Genomic DNA, 21,079 nt, shown 5'->3' on the forward strand with positions numbered 1-21,079 from the left:
TAATAAAAATAGGTTGGAGCGGGGTTATAAATCACTTAGAGGTGTTGGAATCAGGAATACTGGGGAGAAATAATACAAGAAATCGTATAATGAATTTATTAGAATATATATGGGTGGAAGTGAAAAAAACACTGGATATTAAAGGGTACTTGAAGTATACACCTATTTGGAAAAATAAGAATTTACAGGAAGTGCAAAAGATCAGCTCTTATATAGACTGGGATAAAAAAGGAATAAAATATTTGGCTCAAATATTTGAGAGAGATAAACTGAAGGATTTCGCCACCCTAGTAAAGGAGTTCGGGATCTCCCAAAAAGATAGTTATAAATATTTACAGCTGAAAAACGCTGTTAAGATATCAGTTAATTCAAACAAATATAGAAAAGAAGAATCAAATAGAATATATAAATTTAGTAATGATGAGGAAAAAAAAAAGGAACTACGACAAAAAGATATGGGATACTAATGGAGGCAAAAAAAGAACGAATAACATTACTAGCCAGAGGAAAGTGGGAAATGGAGATCCCAGACTTTACTGAAGAAAAATGGAAAGATGCCCTCACAAGTTATATTAAGGTATCGGAAAGGGCCTCACATAAGATTTTCCTATTCTTTATAGTTCATAGTCTGCATCGAACTCCTCGGGTGTTAAAAAAAATGGGGGTTAGGACTTCAGATAGGTGCCCAAGGTGTGGGGGTGAGAGGGCAGACCTCATACATTGTTTTTGGAGATGTCCCAAACTGGTAAGATATTGGAAAGAGATTGTAGAGACTACATCTGTATTTTTGGGTATTCGAGTGGTGGAAGACCCTTTAGTCTGTATTTTAGGGGCTACAGCACATCTTAAACTAAATAGAGCAACACAGTCGGTTTTGAATAAAGTACTATTTCAGGCTAGATTGCTTATATTAATGAAGTGGATCAATAAAGATCCTCCCACATCGGGACAGTGGCAGGAAGCAGTTCTTAATTTGATTAAATTGGAAAGGGCATCGGAGCGATATGATGTAGATAAGTTTAGAAAAACGGATAAAATATGGAAGAAATGGTTGAACGTGGGCCGTGGTGTTTAGTATACATTTATTTATTTATTTTTCTCCCCTCTCTTGCCCTTCTTTCCTCCAACTGGGTGGGGGTGGGTATAAGGGGTAAAATGTCATTATAATGCTGTCTTTTGTAATTGGGACCTTTGGATGGTCCGATGTTGTATTGGATTTTTTTTGTAAGTTTGATAATAAAAGAATAAAAAAATAAAATAAAAAAAATACATTAAAAACAATCCACACCTCCTACCCCACCCCTGATGAACATAAACTATATATACTATGAGAGGTAGCTTTCTTTCCGGGGATCATCCTCACAAATACCTTCGCAGACAACAGGTGCTTTATTGCGACACAAGCACAAACAAACGATACAAAACTAAATGAAAGCCTGCCCGGCTGGGCTCTACCTAAACAGAGTATATCCCTGAATCGCCTGAGTGACCGTTCACACACACATGAACCCATGCAGCTTTCCCAGCCTAATGTCCATCAGCCTTGCGGCTGTTACCACACCGGTGTCTTTTGTGGGATTTGTTGTCTAGTCGTCCGCCCGACACTGACCATGCAACCCTTATCCCTAGGCGTCATGAGACCCCCGCAAACCTCAGGCTAATCCCAGCCTCGTGGTGTCTCAGCTCATACCACACACAGAACCACTCCAGACTTCTGTACAACACAAGACACACCCTTCTCACTTTGAGGACAGCTTTATGCTCAGTTGATTGTGGCACCTGTTGCTGCCTCAGGCCTGACCACTGATGGGTAAGAGATGGATAATCCTGCCATGAGGCCTGTCACTGTCTCACAATACCCTATATCAAAATGACTGCTAAGGAAAGGAGACATCATTTTAAAAAGTATTTTCAATGCACTTTGTGCTATTAAAAACATACTATTTTTTCCCTTATTAAATTTTCTGGGGTATAAAAAAAAAAAAAAAAAATGCTAAAAAATTGTAAAGATAAAGCCCCATCTATGACTGCAAAAATAATTTATATAACCAAACGGAAAAAATTAAGTTATGCTTTTCAAAGACGCATGTACTAAAAAATGGAAAATGTGCTTGGTCTGGGAGGGGGTTGAATGGACCACTCTTGAACTTGTTAGAGGAAATGTGTCACTAAATTTTTATCTGCCAGTTATCTTACCAGATAGTAGCACATATCATTTTTTCTGATGTTTTTATTTTCTGATTGGATTTTTTTATTCTATTTCCTGAACATGATTATGGGGGGAGGCCACCCTGCCTGAGCTTTTCTGAACAGCATTTAGAACATTTCTTTATGGCAGCCCCATGGTCCAGACACAATGGTCAGGGGGGGACCTATTGGGGGAGTTTTCTAGGCATGCTCTGTGCGGAAGTCATTGTACAAGGAAAGAATAGGCAAACTTTGACAATCCCCTATTGTGAATGGCGGATCCTGTCTTATCTATACACAGCGCTGATATTACAGGCAGGATTAGAATGACAGATAAGCAGATAACTGCAGTAAAGTGATCTGTACAGACAAAAAAGTGGCATCTATTATTAGTCTTAGTGGCCAGTGCGAAAACAATAGGATTTTAATGTTTTTGTTTAAATATAGATATTGACATGGAAAATGAAAAATAAAATCTTCAAAAATTCTTTAAAAATATTTTAAACATGTAATCCTGAGGTGTGATTCGGAGTGTGGAAAAAGGGGGAGGTAACCCACAGTTAGTGATGTATATGTTGGGTATATGCTGGTAATGGTTGATGACTGCTCTATATGTGAATAAGGTATGGGTACATGAGAAGTTGGTTTTTGAATACTAATACTATATGCACGTATAGGTGATTGGGAGCTGATGCTAGATGTTAATATAAGAGTTATTAATACGGTGCCGGCACGTCAGGAGTGGAGCTGAAGAGAAGCTACCATAATTATGTCCTGCTCTTACAGGGTTTGGGTGGGGGGTGGGATGGTAGGGTTACTTGCTGACGGGTGGTTACGGGTTTACGTTAAAGATGTATATTCTACCTGATTCTATGCATAGATATCTGCCATCTTTTGTAGTCATGTGTTGTGTATTGTATATATTATATATGACTGTTACTGTACATGCCTATTGTCTGTAAACAATGTCTTATTGCTGCTTAACCACTTAAGGACCACAGGTTTATACCCCCCTAAAGACCAGGCCCTTTTTTACAAATCGGCACTCCACAACTTTAGCGGTTTATTGCTCGGTCATGCAACTTACCACCCAAATGAATTTTACCTCATTTTCTTCTCACTAATAGAGCTTTCATTTGGTGGTATTTTATTGCTGCTGACATTTTTACTTTTTTTGTTATTAATCAAAATTTAACGATTTTTTTGCAAAAAAATGACATTTTTCACTTTCAGTTGTAAAATTTTGCAAAAAAAAACGACATCCATATATAAATTTTGCTCTAAATTTATTGTTCTACATGTCTTTGATAAAAAAAAAATGTTTGGGTAAAAAAAAAATGGTTTGGGTAAAAGTTATAGCGTTTACAAACTATGGTACAAAAATGTGAATTTCCGCTTTTTGAAGCAGCTCTGACTTTCTGAGCACCTGTCCTGTTTCCTGAGGTTCTACAATGCCCAGACAGTACAAACACCCCACAAATGACCCCATTTCGGAAAGTAGACACCCTAAGGTATTCGCTGATGGGCATAGTGAGTTCATAGAACTTTTTATTTTTTGTCACAAGTTAGCGGAAAATGATGATTTTTTTTATTTTTATTTTTTTCTTACAAAGTCTCATATTCCACTAACTTGTGACAAAAAATAAAAAGTTCTATGAACTCACTATGCCCATCACGAAATACCTTGGGGTCTCTTCTTTCCAAAATGGGGTCACTTGTGGGGTAGTTATACTGCCCTGGCATTCTAGGGGCCCAAATGTGTGGTAAGGAGTTTGAAATCAAATTCTGTAAAAAATGACCAGTGAAATCCGAAAGGTGCTCTTTGGAATATGGGCCCCTTTGCCCACCTAGGCTGCAAAAAAGTGTCACACATGTGGTATCTCTGTATTCAGGAGAAGTTGGGGAATGTGTTTTGGGGTGTCATTTTACATATATCCATGCTGGGTGAGAGAAATATCTTGGCAAAAGACAACTTTGTATAAAAAAATGGTAAAAAAAAAAAAAAATCATCATTTTCCACTAACTTGTGACAAAAAATATAAAATTCTAGGAACTCGCCATGCCCCTTATGGAATACCTTGGGGTGTCTCCTTTCCAAAATGGGGTCACTTGTGGGGTAGTTATACTGCCCTGGCATTTTCCAGGGGCCCTAATGTGTGGTAAGTAGGTAAATGACCTGTGAAATCCGAAAGGTGCTCTTTGGAATATGGGCCCCTTTGCCCACCTAGGCTGCAAAAAAAGTGTCACACATGTGGTATCGCCGTATTCAGGAGAAGTTGGGGAATGTGTTTTGGGGTGTCATTTTACATATACCCATGCTGGGTGAGAGAAATATCTTGGCAAAAGACAACTTTTCCCATTTTTTTATACAAAGTTGGCATTTGACCAAGATATTTCTCTCACCCAGCATGGGTATATGTAAAATGACACCCCAAAACACATTCCCCAACTTCTCCTGAGTACGGCGATACCAGATGTGTGACACTTTTTTTGCAGCCTAGATGCGCAAAGGTGCCCAAATTCCTTTTAGGAGGGCATTTTTAGACATTTGGATACCAGACTTCTTCTCACGCTTTGGGGCCCCTAGAATGCCAGGGCAGTATAAATACCCCACATGTGACCCCATTTTGGAAAGAAGACACCCCAAGGTATTCAATGAGGGGCATGGCGAGTTCATAGAATTTTTTATTTTTTTGGCACAAGTTAGCGGAAATTGATATTTTTTATTTTTTTCTCACAAAGTCTCCCTTTCCGCTAACTTGGGACAAAAATTTCAATCTTTCATGGACTCAATATGCCCCTCACGGAATACCTGGGGGTGTCTTCTTTCCGAAATGGGGTCACATGTGGGGTATTTATACTGCCCTGGCATTCTAGGGGCTCTAAAGCGTGAGAAGAAGTCTGGAATATAAATGTCTAAAAAATTTTACGCATTTGGATTCCGTGAGGGGTATGGTGAGTTCATGTGAGATTTAATTTTTTGACACAAGTTAGTGGAATATGAGACTTTGTAAGAAAAAAATAATAATTTCCGCTAACTTGGGCCAAAAAAATGTCTGAATGGAGCCTTACAGAGGGGTGATCAATGACAGGGGGGTATATCAATCACAGGGGGGGTGATCAAGGAGTCTATATGTGACCTGGGAGCGCCGCAGAGATGACGCCTTTCGGCGTTAGTGTGACGGTAAGTGGTTAAAAAAGACAAAAAACTGATAAAGATTTATCTGATTAAAAAATATTTTAAACATAAAAATGTTATTTAAACAATAGATCATTTTCTGATGACACATTCCCTTTAAATTATCATGAAAACGGCCTAAAGTTCTAATAAAGGTGAGTTAGTGATAGGTCGTCCAAGGTAAAATTCCCAGGTATAAAACTGAGATAGCTGTGGTAACCATGCAGTGCAGCTGTCTCATTTCTTTAACAGGATTATCAAACATAAATGACACTGATGGGACATCATGCTATATGAAAACAAACAGCAGATCAAAATTACCTGTATTGGATCCACTTGTATTAAAGCTGAAATTCCTTAGAGCCAGAGAAACAAAGATCCACAAGGGTATTTGGATCCACATGATCAGGCTGGCTTTAAAAGGATGACAATTATCTCGTACATAGAGCTCTGTTATTAACCTTTTCATGTTTTTACGGAAATGAAACCTGTATTGAAAATAGGGAAAACATACATATTATCAGGCTGCAAGGATTATTTAAAGGGGTATTCCCATCACAGACAATGGGACCTGCACCTACACTGAAAATGGAGCGGGGAAAGTGGTGGAAGGTGCACTGCGCATGCAGAGCCGTCCTCCATTTATTTATATGGGGCCACTGAAAATAGCAAAGTGCTGACTCGGCTATTTCCATCAGCCCCATATATGCCCCCCATTGTCTGTGATCGGAATACCCCTTTAATGACCTTGTTATTCAATGACTCAAAAATGCTTAAACATATACACAAGCATATAATCCATAACTAAGGTGCAAAACAGTTGCAATTTATGTCCCAGAGACCTCTATACAGTAGGGCTGCACGATATGGGAATTTTGTGCGATTGCGATTAGGGCCCTAAAAATTGCGATAACGATGTGCGATGCGATATTTGAAGGGAATTGTGCTAGAGGTCTATTTGCATGGATTTTCGCATATGAGCCGCTGACGTGGCTGGGTATGACATAGTTATGGGGGATCTGTGGAGGACGCTGTTATGTGGGGGATCTGTGGAGGACGCTGTTATGTGGGGGATCTGTGGAGGACGCTGTTATGTGGGGGATCTGTGGAGGACGCTGTTATGTGGGGGATCTGTGGAGGACGCTGTTATGTGGGGGATCTGTGGAGGACGCTGTTATGTGGGGGATCTGTGGAGGACGCTGTTATGTGGGGGATCTGTGGAGGACGCTGTTATGTGGGGGATCTGTGGAGGACGCTGTTATGTGGGGGATCTGTGGAGGACGCTGTTATGTGGGGGATCTGTGGAGGACGCTGTTATGTGGGGGATCTGTGGAGGACGCTGTTATGTGGGGGATCTGTGGAGGACGCTGTTATGTGGGGGATCTGTGGAGGACGCTGTTATGTGGGGGATCTGTGGAGGACGCTGTTATGTGGGGGATCTGTGGAGGACGCTGTTATGTGGGGGATCTGTGGAGGACGCTGTTATGTGGGGGATCTGTGGAGGACGCTGTTATGTGGGGGATCTGTGGAGGACGCTGTTATGTGGGGGATCTGTGGAGGACGCTGTTATGTGGGGGATCTGTGGAGGACGCTGTTATGTGGGGGATCTGTGGAGGACGCTGTTATGTGGGGGATCTGTGGAGGACGCTGTTATGTGGGGGATCTGTGGAGGACGCTGTTATGTGGGGGATCTGTGGAGGACGCTGTTATGTGGGGGATCTGTGGAGGACGCTGTTATGGGGGATCTGTGGAGGACGCTGTTATGGGGGATCTGTGGAGGACGCTGTTATGGGGGATCTGTGGAGGACGCTGTTATGTGGGGGATCTGTGGAGGACGCTGTTATGGGGGATCTGTGGAGGACAGTGTTATGGGGGATCTGTGGAGGACACTTATGGGGACCTGTGGATGGCACTGTTATGGGGTGGATCTGTGGAGGACGCTGTTATAGGGGATGTGTGCTATGACACATAGGGCCATGAGGGGGGCCAGCATAAGACATATAGCATCTTATGCTGGTTCCCCTCATGGCCCTATGTGTCCCCTCATGTGTCCTAAACTGCGCACATAACTGGCTTTGTGTTAAGTATTTTACTAGTGTGTGAAACAATCTCTCTCCTATTGACAACAGGTCCAGCCTCTGTACTCACTGTCACTATGAATGCACTGCAGCGAGCGGTAGCGAGCTGGCCGGCCGGCGTGTGACTGACGTCACTTAGTAACGCTCCGCTCGCTGCCGTTAGCTGCAGTGCATTGCATTCATCGTGAAAGTGAGTACAGAGGCTGGACCTGTTATCAAAAGGAGAGAGATTGTTTCACACACTAGTAAAATACTTTACACGCAAAGCCAGTTATGTGCGCGGGACCCCTTCATATATAATCGCGGCATTTTCGGGTCGGCCAAATCCCAATATCGCAGTTGCCGATTATTGCGATTCGATTATTTTTTCGATTTATCGTGCAGCCCTACTATACAGCAAGTTAATTGGAGAAGCATGTCATTTGTTTGTCCAATTTTCAATGGAAGTGTGAGATCTGCAGCAAAATCATATCTGCACTAAAAGCTGCAAGTAACACATGCAGATCTTTATGCAGATTTGGTGCAGAAACGCACAGAAAACCATATAGAAATTCATGCAGAATTTCTGCAAGTCTACCTGTACCCCTGTGCATGTAGTCTAAAAGAAAATTAGCCCAAACAAAGCCACCTAAAATTCAGCCACTTCAGCCCTGTACCTCACATGGATCCAGAGATCTCCCCATTCATTGCTCTGCTAGATTTATATCAAGCTGACAGCTCAAGGGGAGTGTATTTTCTGCTGCAGCTAAGGGGGCAGTCTACGGATGAAACTGAGCATGTGCGACCATCTAAGTGAGCAGGACAAAGACATAAGAAAAAGAACAAACACCAGGCGGTGCTATACAGATACATTCTATTGAATGAATCAGTGGCTATGCAAACTTTTTAATTCCATGCAATAACAAAAGTGTTCGGATCAAGGTGCTGGTTTGAAAACTGTAGAATATTTTTTAATTAAAGACATATGTTGGCTGTTGTGTGCGGTCTGCAAAAACTGGGCCATTATTTCCCGGACTGACTATGGCTTGTCTGACCCAAACTCACAGCATCATAGTGATTTATGATGCTATGAGTTCCTTCTCAGAGGCAGATCAATCGTACTGTACTCACACGACACTGTGTGTACTGTACGGTAAACTTTGAGGTCAGCCAGGTACTCAAAGCATCATCCCTAAGATGCTGTGAGGTCAGGTCTGATGCGCCACAGTTGATCTGGGAAATGTAGCCAAGACACAGACTATTTTTCCCGGACCACACATAGCCATCTGAAAAACAGCCATAGCCAGTAATCTGTATTGCATCCCAACTTCAATGGGGCTGCAAAAGATGCGGACAGCACTCCGCGTGCTATCCGCATCCGTTGCTCCGTTCCGTGGTCCGCAGAAAAAAATAAAATCTGTCCTATTCTTGTCCGTTTTGCGGACAAGGATAGGCAGTTATGTCAATGGCTGTCTGTGCCGTTCCGCAAATTGCAGAACGCACACGGACGCCATCCGTGTTTTGCGGATCTGCAAAACACACAACGGTTGTGTGCATGTAGCCTTATATACACAACACAAATTAGTATAGTCCAATATATACAGTGCATTTGGAAAGTCTTCAGACCCTTTCACTTTTTTCACATTTTGTTATGTTGCTGCCTTGTGCTAAAATAAAAATAAAAATCTAGTTATCCATCATCATTCTGCACTCAATCCCGCATAATGACAAACTGAAAACAGAATATTAGAAATGTTGATAATTTATTAAAAGGGAAGACATTTCATATGGGCATAAGTATTCAGACATTCAAACCCTTTGCTATGACACTTGAAATTTAGTTCTGGGGGCCTCCTATTTATCTTGATCATTTATTCACTGGAGTCCACCTGTGGTAAATTCAGTTGATAAGGTCTCACAGCTGACATAGCGTATCAGAGTAAAACCAGGCCATGAGGAGGAAAGAACTGCCTTTAACGTCCAGAGACAGGATTGTGTGGAGACACATATCTGGAGAAGGATACAAAAAAATTCAGCTGCACTGAAAGTTCCCAAGAACTCCATAATTCTTAAATAAAAGAAGTTTGGAGCAACCAGGACTCTTCCTACAGCTGGCCACCCCACCAACTTAAATAAGCAGGTGAGAGATAACCAAGGACCGAATGGTCATTCTGGAGGAGCTCCAAATATCCTGTGTGAAGATGGGATAAACTTCCAGAAGGTCAAACATCACTGCAGCACTCCATCAATCTGGGCTTTATGGCAGAGTGTCAAGAAAGAAGCCTCTCTTCAATAAAAGATACATGAATGCCCCCATCTGGAGTTTGCAAAAAAATATAAAGTACCTAAAGGACTCCCAGGCTGTGAGAAACGAGATTCTCTGCACTGATGGAACAAAGATTGAACTTTTTAGCCTCAATTCTAAGCATCAATTCTGAAAACCAGGCACTGCTCATCACCAGTCCAATACCATCCCTACAGTGGAGCATGGTGGTGGTAGCATCATGCAGTGGATGTCTTTTTCAGAAGGTGGGACAAGGAGACTGGGTAGGGTTGAAGGAAAGCTGAATGGAGCAAAGCACAGATATATTCAAATATTTTTTTTTTCTTTTAAACTTTTTTATTAAAAATAAATTTTAAACAATAGTAAGAAAAAATAAATTCTTACAGGCATCAAATGACCAATTTAGCTTGCATCAATTATGTTTCTAGCTATACAAGTTAGGTTTTGCAACCATTTTAAAAGTATTCTTAATAAAAACCTTATCCAGAGTGCTCAAGACAATAATCCTGAGCACACAGCCAAGAAAACGCAGGAGTGGCTTAGGGACAAGTCTGTCAATGTCCTTGAGTGGCCCAGCTAGAGCCCTGACTTAAATCCATTTGCGTAGCGTGGGGGGGCGGGGGCAGTTGCCCCAGGCACCAAATTTCAGGGGGCACCAGGCATTTTAATGAGGGCCACAGGAGCCTACGGCTCCCATCTCCTCTGTTATGCGACGAAGGAGGTCACGCGAGATGACGTGGAGCGGGAAGGCACAGTGAGGCGTTCGTGACCGCCTGCGCCGGGATGCCACAAGCTGTGATGGAGAGAGGTAAGTATTTTTTTTTTTTTTAAGTATGTACTCTACCCTAATTGCGGAGGTACTGGGGCACTATGGGGTGAGTGAGGAGCAGAGAGAGGAGGACCGAGGACATTATACTAATAAGAGTGGCCACTAATAATAATAATAATTAATAACAAAGAGGGGGCCATTATATTATTAACAAAGAGGGGGCCATTATAATAATAATAAGTCCATCCAAATATCTGTTCATGGTAGGGTTGGGGGAAGGAGATCGAGAATTTGGCCCACACTGCCGCAGATCGGCCCCAGACTTCAGGTCACACTGTATGTGTTCTGAATTCTGGGTCCTCACACCCATCTACCACATTATAACCAGTTATCACTGTGTTATCTGTGGAGTTACATAGGACTGCAAGTCATCTACTACATTATCTGTTAAAAGGAGCGTGCCTACAAGCTCGGGGAGGGGGGGGCAATTTTTGGATTGCCCCAGGTGCTGGCAACCCATGCTACACCACTGCTTAAACCCAATTGAACATCTCTGGAAATACATGAAAATGACTGTCTACCGATGGTCCCCATCCAGCCTGACAGAGCTTGAAGGGAACTGCAGAGAAGAATAGCAAAAAATCCCCAAATGTAGGTGTGCAAAACCTTGTGGCATCATATCCAAGAAGACTGGAGGCTGTAATAGCTGACAAAGGTGCTTCAACTAAAGCCTGAGGAAAGGGTCTGAATACTTATGTCAATGCAATGTTTTAGTTCTTCCTTTACAATAAATTAGCATTCTTTATCACTTTCTCCTTATGAATTATTGAGTGGAGATTGTTGGGGAAAACTAGATTTTTTTTTTATTTTGGTACATAACAAAATGTGAAAAAGTGAAAGGGTTTTTAGACTTTACTAAAGCATTAATGTTCGATATGTGAATATAATTTTCTACATAGTGTTCTGATGTGAACAGCAACTAGTTTTATAAATCTTTTGGCGGGTTTATGATATATAGTAATATGTCGATGTAAGATAGTGACTTGTCAGCAACTGGTGAAATGATGTGTACTGCGTCCTCAGGATCCTGCAAATAGCAGCAAAGATCTTAGGGTATGTTCATCATCACTGATCTGATAAGGATTCAGGTACAGATTCTGCACTTAAAGGGGTTATCAGAGGCGGAAAATGCCCCTCCATACGTCCGGGCCCCTCGCACTGATTCTACTTACCAAGCTCCCTGCGCCGCTGCCACTGCTTCTCCCTGTGCGCGGATGAAAACATCTGGTGTCAGGCAGACAATGGCAGGTGGTCGCGGGGATGGTCCTCCCCGACACCGGCTGTCTTCATCCACGTACGGGAAGAAGCAGCGACGGCAGTGCGAGGACCAGGAGCGTCGCAGGAAGCGGGAAGCCAGGTAAGTAGAATCAGTGCGAGGGGTCTGGGCGTATAGGGGAGCATTTCCAACCTCAGATAACCCCTTTAAATCTGCCATGCAAAAAAAAAAAATACTCTGCAGAAAATAATGACCATGTTCACTATTTCTGTAGATTCTGCATAGAAAAGCTGCAGATTAGCCCCCATTGAATGACCCAATGGCACATCTTCACAGGGAACCTGAATGTGAAGATCAGATCTCTGCTGTATATAATACAGGTCACATTTTCCATAGAACATTACATAAACTTCCTTGACCAGTGTAAGAATGGAATGAGGGCGAGTGGGTTAATTGGGTGGAGCACAGTCATGTACAAGTCCCTTATATACAGAGTAACCTTGCACGTCACTACCTTCTGCTCTATTTAAAAGTCACAGTAAGGCGCTGGGTGTCTGGGGACAAGATACATGCAAGCAGATGATCAGATTAAGCTACTTTTCTTCTCACTCCAAAGCTCTAACAGCTTAGATTAAAATGCTCCACAATCCAAAAATGGCTGCCGAATGTAAAGGAGACATAACGTGTGGCAAATTAAAGCTGCCATAATGTGCTCACCAAATACGGCTACACCCTCACACCACCCAATATACCAAAATATAACCATTAGAAGCTACGAACAACTTACTTGGCAACTTTGTCGCTCCAGCCATGCTGCTTCCCATAAACAGCCACCTCATACCGAAGTTCCTTTGCTAAATTTTGTATTTCTGACTGTAATTTTTCCACCTAGCTGAAGAGAAAGCAAAGGTTTTTAAAACAACTCATGGGCTGGCGATATGGGTGACAGTAGAGAATTCTATCCAAAGGTTTTTGGGAAAGGCTATCCTCATTACAGAGGAGTAATGGATGAGCGCACTTGTAAGGCCTGGTTTGTATCCGCATCAGAGCCACATTTTTTGCAGGTTGGATGCGGACCCATTCACTTCAAGAGAACATGCCCAACTCTTGTCCGTATCACAGACAAGAAAAGAACTGCTCTATTGAGGTCCGGAAGTTCAGTTCAGATGCGGAACGCACACGGCCTACACAAATCTGCTGAAAATGAATGTTTATTGTTAACGTGTATTTTTTTTTGGGGGTAAATCTTTATTTTTCATTTCTAATTAATATTTTTTTTTTTTTAACTATTAGCCCCCTTAGGGACTAGAACCCTTGTCCTATTCACCCTGATAGATCTCTATCAGGGTGAATAGGATCTCACACTGTCCCTGCTGCCCCGTGCTTTGTGCACACAGCAGCATGGAGCTGAACATGGCAGCCAGGGCTTCAATAGCGTCCTGGCTGCCATGGTAACCGATCGGAGCCCCAGGCTTACACTGCTGGGGCTCCGATCAGAGGAGGAGGGGAGAGGGGACCCTGTGTCCACTGCCACCAATGATTAATACTGGGGGGCTTGGGTGGAGGGCGCACTGCGCCACCAATGATTAATACTGGGGTTGGGGGGCACACTGCGCCACCAATGAAGATAACTCTCTCATTAATTCATATACAGGAGGCGGGAGCTGGCTGCAGAATCACATATCCGGCTCCCGACCTCTATACTTTGCTCCTGATGAAGGGGACTATTTGTTCTCCCCGAAACGCGTTAAGCCATTTTATATTTGAATAAAAAAGATTGATGAAGAGCCGCTGTCCCACGTGCCGTGTAATTCCATCTTGGTACGATCGGAGCGCTGACGTCATATCTTCTATATACTACAGGCGATCTTGGCTGGGGAATTCTGCTCCAGGTGTCTTGAGCTTTATCCTGGTGGCACACCCCCTGTGAAGTGAGTGCATCAGGGTGTCTCCCTGCCTTGATTTTAATTTAATTTTAATTTAACACTTATTTAGTCTATATTTTAATTCAACACGTTATTCAGGGTATATTTGACTTTCTCGTGCTATCTCTTCTCCTAAAATACCGTTAATACATAGCACAAAGAGTACGCTAGTTTTATTGGTATTCACTTGGGTGTTAATTATTTACCCTGAGGCTCGTTCATGGGCCACTAATATTACCTATTTATTGCTGAGAGTGGCGCTGTTATTTGTTTGTTTGTCTATTGTTTGTTTTTAGATGATGGCAGGGCCGCCTTGAGACGTCCTCTTTGACGTTTCAGGTGTTCACGGCCCATCCTTTATCTATCTTTTCACTTGACCTCTATGAGCGTTAGCTGCGATCCGCGGCAGTTAACACCTCAGGTGCGGCACCTGAGGGGTTAACTACCGCAGATCGCGGCTAACGCTAATAGAGGTCGGGAGCCGGCTATGTGATTCTGCAGCCAGCTCCCGCCTCCTGTATATGAATTAATGAGAGAGGTATCTTCATTGGTGGAGCGGTGGCCACAGCCCCTCCCCTTCTCTTGTCCTCCCTCCTCTCATTGGTGGCAGCAACAGCAGCAGCACAGGGGGAGGGAGACACTGCTTCCTTCTCCCCTGTGCTGCTGAGGGAACACAGAGAGCGCTGAGAGCAGCGCGATCCTTGTTCCCCATATGTTATCAGAATATCGGCAAAATAGATGCCGATAACGTTCAAAATCCTGAATATCGGCCGATAATCGGTCGATCCCTACTAACAAGCACCAACTGATTGCCTCCCAAAGGCAAGATCTAGGGCTAAAAGAAGGTTGAGCTGTTTGCAAACCAGTGCGGGATGGGATGTTTTATATACGGCACGTACTTCAATTTAACCCCATTGTCAGCGGTTTATGGTATATTCACATCCGGAAGATTTGTTGCACAAATTTCTGCGGCTGAAAATGAGTGACATTCATCTGAATGGATTTCTTCAAGTTTGATTAGTGCAATAAACCAGCCAATCTGATTATACCCTGATATGATGGGAGGGGGGAGTTAAGTGGGTGCTACTGTAACCAGGTAGGGTGGGTGTTATTAGGACTTGTAGCCAGAGTGGGAATTCCGGCCCGCTAAGAGCTGCTCACCCTTCTTATGGCATATCCTAGAAGTAACTTCCTCAACAGCATAGAGAATACATCAAGTAGAAGGCAGCAGAATACGCACCTTGCCAAGAATGTGCATCTGATATATTGACAGAGGGAGGGTGACCACTGTTCTCAGCGCTACTGTTGTGCACATTATATTCGCCCACCATGGTAGCCCTGTAACTTCCTGAATAGATGTTAGCACGTTCTCCGCCAAATGAACAGGCGCAGAGTCGGCCATTTTTGCAAACATGCCATAATCGCCGTTCACTTGCCCTGTAGAAGCAGCAGCCAGGGGGGCGGCAGAGGCAATAGTCCTGGGCCGGGGTGAAAAAGACACGTATGATGCAAACAAAGTACTCCTGCCATTAACATCTAAACGTCTGTGACTATGCGCTAAGAGTCGTACTGGATTTATTAGTCCTTCCTGGTGTTTTTTTATACCGCTGGTTCCAAAGGACCGCGCGTGCGGACATCTTATCGATAACAAGATTTGGAAAGAAGGACGTTTAGCAGTTCTGGTCCAAATTGTCTTTACATTTGTAAAAAACATTGCTCCACATCTAAAAAAGAAAAAGAAAAAATGATACAGTACACAATTAAAGTCAATCACACAGGAATCTGATTAAACAAGAGACGAGCGAATTGATTCTAAACAAATCTGTCATGAATTTCACAAAAATTCTTCTTCCAAACGTGGTTTTCGCGATTCGTTTTGCAAAGCAGAACTCACAATTTTACTTTTAAAAATCAGTACACTAGTGAGGAAACAGGACAGGAAAGATGAAGGTGGAGGATCATATGACCTTGAGTAAGGCCCTGGCCAGGGGGCTTGCCCAGAATGCTTTGCAGTCAGCCTGACAGCCAATCAGGAGGGAGGATACTGGCTGCTCTGTCAGGCTCTATCATAGCTCTGAAGCACAGACGTCATTGAGAGCTCAGCCTATCTGCAATGGACACACAAGAAGACAGCCACTTTAGGATCTTGCAGGGACAGTGTTGGGATTATGAAGACGATATATTAACCACTTAAGGACCACAGGTTTATACCCCCCTAGTGACCAGGCCCTTTTTTACAACTTTAACGGTTTATTGCTCGGTCATGCAACTTGGCACCCAAATGAATTTAACCTCCTTTTCTTCTCATAAATACAGCTTTCTTTTGGTGGTATTTGATTGCTGCTGAGATTTTTCGTTTTTCTGATATTAATCAAAATAGACCGCAATTTTCTCAAAAAAGTGTATTTTTAACTTTTTCGGGTAAAATTGTTCAAATATAATTACATTTCTATACAAGTTTGTGTCAGAATTTATTGTGCTACATGGCTTTGATAAAAAAAAAATACAATAAGTGTATATTTATTGGTTTGCGCAAAAGTTATAGCGTTTACAAACTATGGTACAAAAATGTGAATTTCCGCATTTTGAAGCAGCTCTGACTTTCTGAGCACCTGTCATGTTTCTTGAGGTGCTAGAATGCCAGGATAGTATAAATACCCCCCAAATGAGCCCCTTTTTAGAAAAAAGACACCCCAAAGTATTCGGAGGGGCATGGTGAGTTCATGTATGATTTAATTTTTTTTCACAAGTTAGCGGAAAATGACACTTTCTGAGGAAAAAAAAATAAAAATAAAGTTTCCATTTCTGCTAACTTCTGGCAAAAAAATAAAAATCTCCCACGGACTCACTATGCCCCTCAGTGAATACCTTGGGGTGTCTACTTTCCGAAATGGGGTCATTTGTGGGGTGTGTTTACTGTTCTGGCATTTTGGGCGGGGCTAAATTGTGAGCAACCCTGTAAAGCCTAAAGGTACTCGTTGGACTTTCGGCCCCTTTACGCACCTAGGCTGCAAAAAGTGTCACACATGTGGTATCGCCGTACTCAGGAGAAGTAGGGCAATGTGTTTTGGGGTGTCTTTTTACATATACCCATGCTGGGTGAGAGAAATATCTCTGTAAATTGACAACTTTGTATAATTTTTTTTTTTTAAGTTGTCATTTACAGAGATATTTCTCACACACAGTATGGGTATATGTAAAAATACACCCCAAAACACATTGCCCTACTTCTTCTGAGTATGGCGATACCACGTGTGACACTTTTTTGCAGCCTAGGTGCACAAAGGGGCCCAAATTCCAATGAGTACCTTTAGGATTTCACAGGGCATTTTTACGCATTTGGATTCCAAACTACTTCTCACGCTTTAGGGCCCCTAAAATGCCAGTACAGTATAAATACCCCACAAGTGACCCCATTTTGGAAAGAAGACACCCCAAGGTATTCCGTGAGGGGCATGGTGAGTTCATAGAAGATTTTTTTTTTTTGGCACAAGTTAGCGGAAATTGAGAATTTATTTATTTTTGTTAGTTTTTTCTTACAAAGTCTCATATTCCACTAACTTGTGACAAAAAATAAAATTTTACATGAACTCGCCATGCCCCTCACGGAATACCTTGGGGTGTCTTCTTTCTAAAATGGGGTCACTTGTGGGGTATTTATACTGCTCGGCATTTTAGGGGCCCTAAAGCGTGAGAAGTAGTTTGGAACCCAAATGCGTAAAAATGCCCTGTGAAATCCTAAAGGTACTCATTGGAATTTGGGCCCCTTTGCGCACCTAGGCTGCAAAAAAGTGTCACACATGTGGTATCGCCGTACTCATAAGAAGTAGGGCAATGTGTTTTGGGGTGTATTTTTTACATATACCGATACTGTGTGTGAGAAATATCTCTGTAAATAACAACTTTTTCAATTTTTTTTATACAAAGTTGTCAATTTACAGAGATATTTCTCTCACCCAGCATGGCTATATGTAAAAATACACCCCAAAACATATTGCCCTACTTCTGAGTACAGCGATACCACATGAGTGACACTTTTTTGCAGCCAAGATGCGCAAAGGGGCCGAAAGTCCAACGAGTACCTTTTAGGAGGGCATTTTTAGGCATTTAGATTCCAGACTTCTTCTCACGCTCTAGGGCCCCTAAAATGCCAGGGCAGTATAAATACCCCACATGTGACCCCATTTTGGAAAAAAGACACCCCAAGTTATTCCGTGAGGGGCATGGCGAGTTCATAGAAGATTAATTTTTTTGGCACAAGTTAGTGGAAATTGATTTTTTTTTTTTCTCACAAAGTCTCCCTTTCCGCTAACTTGTGACAAAAAGTTCAATCTTTCATGGACTCAATATGCCCCTCAGCGAATACCTTGGGGTGTCTTCTTTCCAAAATGGGGTCATTTGTGGGGTGTTTGTACTGCCCTGGCATTTGAGGGTCACAATCATTACATGTATGGCCAGCATTAGGAGTTTCTGCTATTCTCCTTAGGCCTCATGCACACGACCGTTGTTTGGGTCCGCATCCGAGCCGCCGTTTTGGCGGCTCGGATGCGGACCCATTCATTTCAATGGGGCCGCAAAAGATGCGGACAGCACTCCGTATGCTGTCCGCATCCGTGGCTCCGCCCCGCTAAAAAAATATAACATGTCGTATTCTTGTCCGCGCTTTGCGGACAAGAATAGGCATTTATATTGCAGGCGCCCGTTCCGCAAATTGCGGAAGTCAACACGGGCGCCTTCCGTTTTTTGCGGATCTGCGGTTTGCGGACCGCAAAAAAATGGCACGGTCGTGTGCATGATGCCTTATATTGAGCATATGGGTAATGAGATTTTTTTTTTCCGTTCAGACTCTGGGCTGAAAGAAAAAATAAACGGCACAGATTTCTTCATTCGCATCGATCAATGTGGATGAAAAAATCTCTGCCAAAAAATGTGCAAAAAAAATAAAAAGCTGCAATCGCTAATAAAGATCCAAAAAGCTCAAAAGTGATCTTAATAGCGCCGCAGCGATTTTACGGTGTTTTTGCAGTGATCAGAAAAAAAAATATTCTGTCACTGCGGTGGGGCGGACTGAACGCAAGTGTGCGCACAAGATCAAGCCTGATCGGGCGAACACTGCGTTTTTGTAGAGCCTAAGGTGACCCTAATGATATACTGATATAGATCTGATTGCGATCAGTCTTGATCACTTACAGATACTATATAGTACTAGTACTGATTAGCGACAGCGATGACGCTAATCAGTGACTGCGGTGGGCGCTAACTACCTAACAAGTAGCTAACTAACAGGCGGTGATAAGGGACCCTTAGGTCCCATTCACACGTCCGCAATTCTGTTCCGCACTTCCATTCCGCAAAAATATAGAACATGTCCTATTCTTGTCCGCAATTGCGGACAAGAAAAGGCATTTTCTATATAGTTCTGGCAATGTGCTGATCCGCAAAATGCGGAAAGCACATTGCCGGTGTCCGTGTTTTGCGGATCCACAAAACACATACGGATGTCTGAATGGAGCCTATATGGGGTGATCAAGGGTTAATAAGGGGTTAATAAGTGACAGGGGGGGGGTGAAGTGTAGTGCTACTTACAGAGCTGCCTGTGTCCTCTGGTGGACGATCCAAGCAAAAGGGACCACCAGAGGACCAGATAGCAGGTATATCAGACGCTGTTAACAAAACAGCGTCTAATGTACCTTTCTGATGTTAAAAAAAATAAAAAATAAAAAATCGCATCTACAGCCTGCCAGCGAATGATCAGCGCTGGCAGGCTGTAGTTCAACTTGTTTACTTCGCGATCCTGTGAACGCGCGCTCCTGTGAGCGCGCGTTCACAGGAAATCACGGGTCTCACGAGATGACGCCAATAGGCGTCGCTGAGTCCTGAGAGCGCTGCCGCCCGGACGCCTATCGGCGTTACGTGTGCGGCAAGCGGTTAAGTAAGGTAAAAAGTCAGGTTTTATCATTAAGGACAACATTGGGGCAGATAAACAGAGATCCTTAAAGAGACAGTACCCTATTTGTTTTTCTGTGCAGGAATCAGCCTATTTTTTTCAAAGACCTGTTGCAAAGCCTCTACAGTTCATAGGCGTTTTATAGGCATATTTCCCATCATCACCAGCAGCATATACTTATTTCTATGCATGTGTCCAATTGTGCCTTTTCCCGCCCAAAAACCTGTCACAATCTTTCTACCATACGTAAGTGAGCAATTAAGCTTATATTACCGTGTCAATTGCAGTGTATAGTTTTGTCGCAGTCAGGGGATGTGCAATTACACCTTTATCTGTTTCCCAAAAAACTGTTGAAATTTTATTATATTTTTTATTTACAGTTTATTAGTGTTGGGCGAGCATGCTCGGCCGAACACCATTTTCACTCGAGCATCGTGATGCTCGAGTCTCCTCCCCACACATTTGTTGGTTGTTACGCAGCCAATAAACGTGCGGGGTAGTACTGGCCCTCACTGTAATGCCGTAGCCATGTTGGTTACTGGCATTACAGCGATTGGCTGTCCGGAACGCGTCATCGGGTGCTATATAGCACCCGATGACATGTGGTTTGACTCAGTTGTAGTTAGGGAGAACTGCAGCAGAAGAAACAGATAGTGTAGAGACAGGAATTGAGTTGTTTTTTTTAGGCAGGGTTTAGTCTTGAAAGGTGTTAGAGACCCAAAAGTCCTTTTAAGGACTATTGTTTTATCTGGCTGCAACATATATTATAAGCGCAACCTGCATCGCGTGCAATTGTTTGGCCGCTGCGGACAGTGACACAACCTCTGCTACATCTGTTGTGTTACATTTGTGCATCCTAAATATCTGTGACATTAAGCGCAATTGTTTGGCCGCTGCTGACAGCGACATTACCTGCGCTACATCTCCTGTATAACGTTTGCACATCCTAAATATCAGTGACATTCAGCTTAATTTATTTGCGCATACACTTAATAAACCTGCACTACTGTACGTGTGACATACTTGCAAGCATATATACCATTTAATATGCTCAAGGCGAGCAGTAAGGGACGGGAAAGTGGCCGTGCTGCTGATGGTGCACGCAGAGGCCGTGGCCCTGGGCGCAGTGAGACTGTGCCAGAGCACAAGAAACACACTCATCCACAATACCTAGCTTCATGTCCCAGTTTGCAGGGTGGCACAGGACATCACTCTCCATCACTCTCAAAGTCACACCAGTCCGACCAGGTGGTCGGTTGGATTGCAGCAGATAATGGTTCCGGTCGGTTAAGCACCACACTATCTTCCACCAAGTCCAGTCTCAGTAGCCAGGAGTCTGGTCAACAGAATCCTCACCCTGATCCTCCTTCCTCCCACCATGGAGAGTCTTGGCAAACAAGTGATCCCACACTCTGATAGTCCGAGGAGCTCTTTTCATTGCCATTCCTTGATTTGG

The 21,079-nt window shown here is 43.0% G+C and overlaps 1 protein-coding gene across 1 annotated transcript in view; it reads right to left on the reverse strand.

Moving 5' to 3' along the window:
* Positions 1-21,079, reverse strand: part of LOC120991681 (cytochrome c oxidase assembly protein COX18, mitochondrial) — a 62,875-nt gene that overhangs the window by 34,490 nt on the left and 7,306 nt on the right. Inside the window, 3 exon segments of the mRNA XM_040420481.1 lie at positions 5,687-5,853; positions 12,539-12,639; positions 14,917-15,400. Of these exon segments, the coding sequence (XP_040276415.1) occupies positions 5,687-5,853; positions 12,539-12,639; positions 14,917-15,390 (742 nt within the window). The 5' untranslated portion in view covers positions 15,391-15,400.

The sequence above is a fragment of the Bufo bufo genome, chromosome 2 (genome assembly GCF_905171765.1).
Source record: "Bufo bufo chromosome 2, aBufBuf1.1, whole genome shotgun sequence".
Taxonomy (NCBI): Eukaryota; Metazoa; Chordata; class Amphibia; order Anura; family Bufonidae; genus Bufo; species Bufo bufo.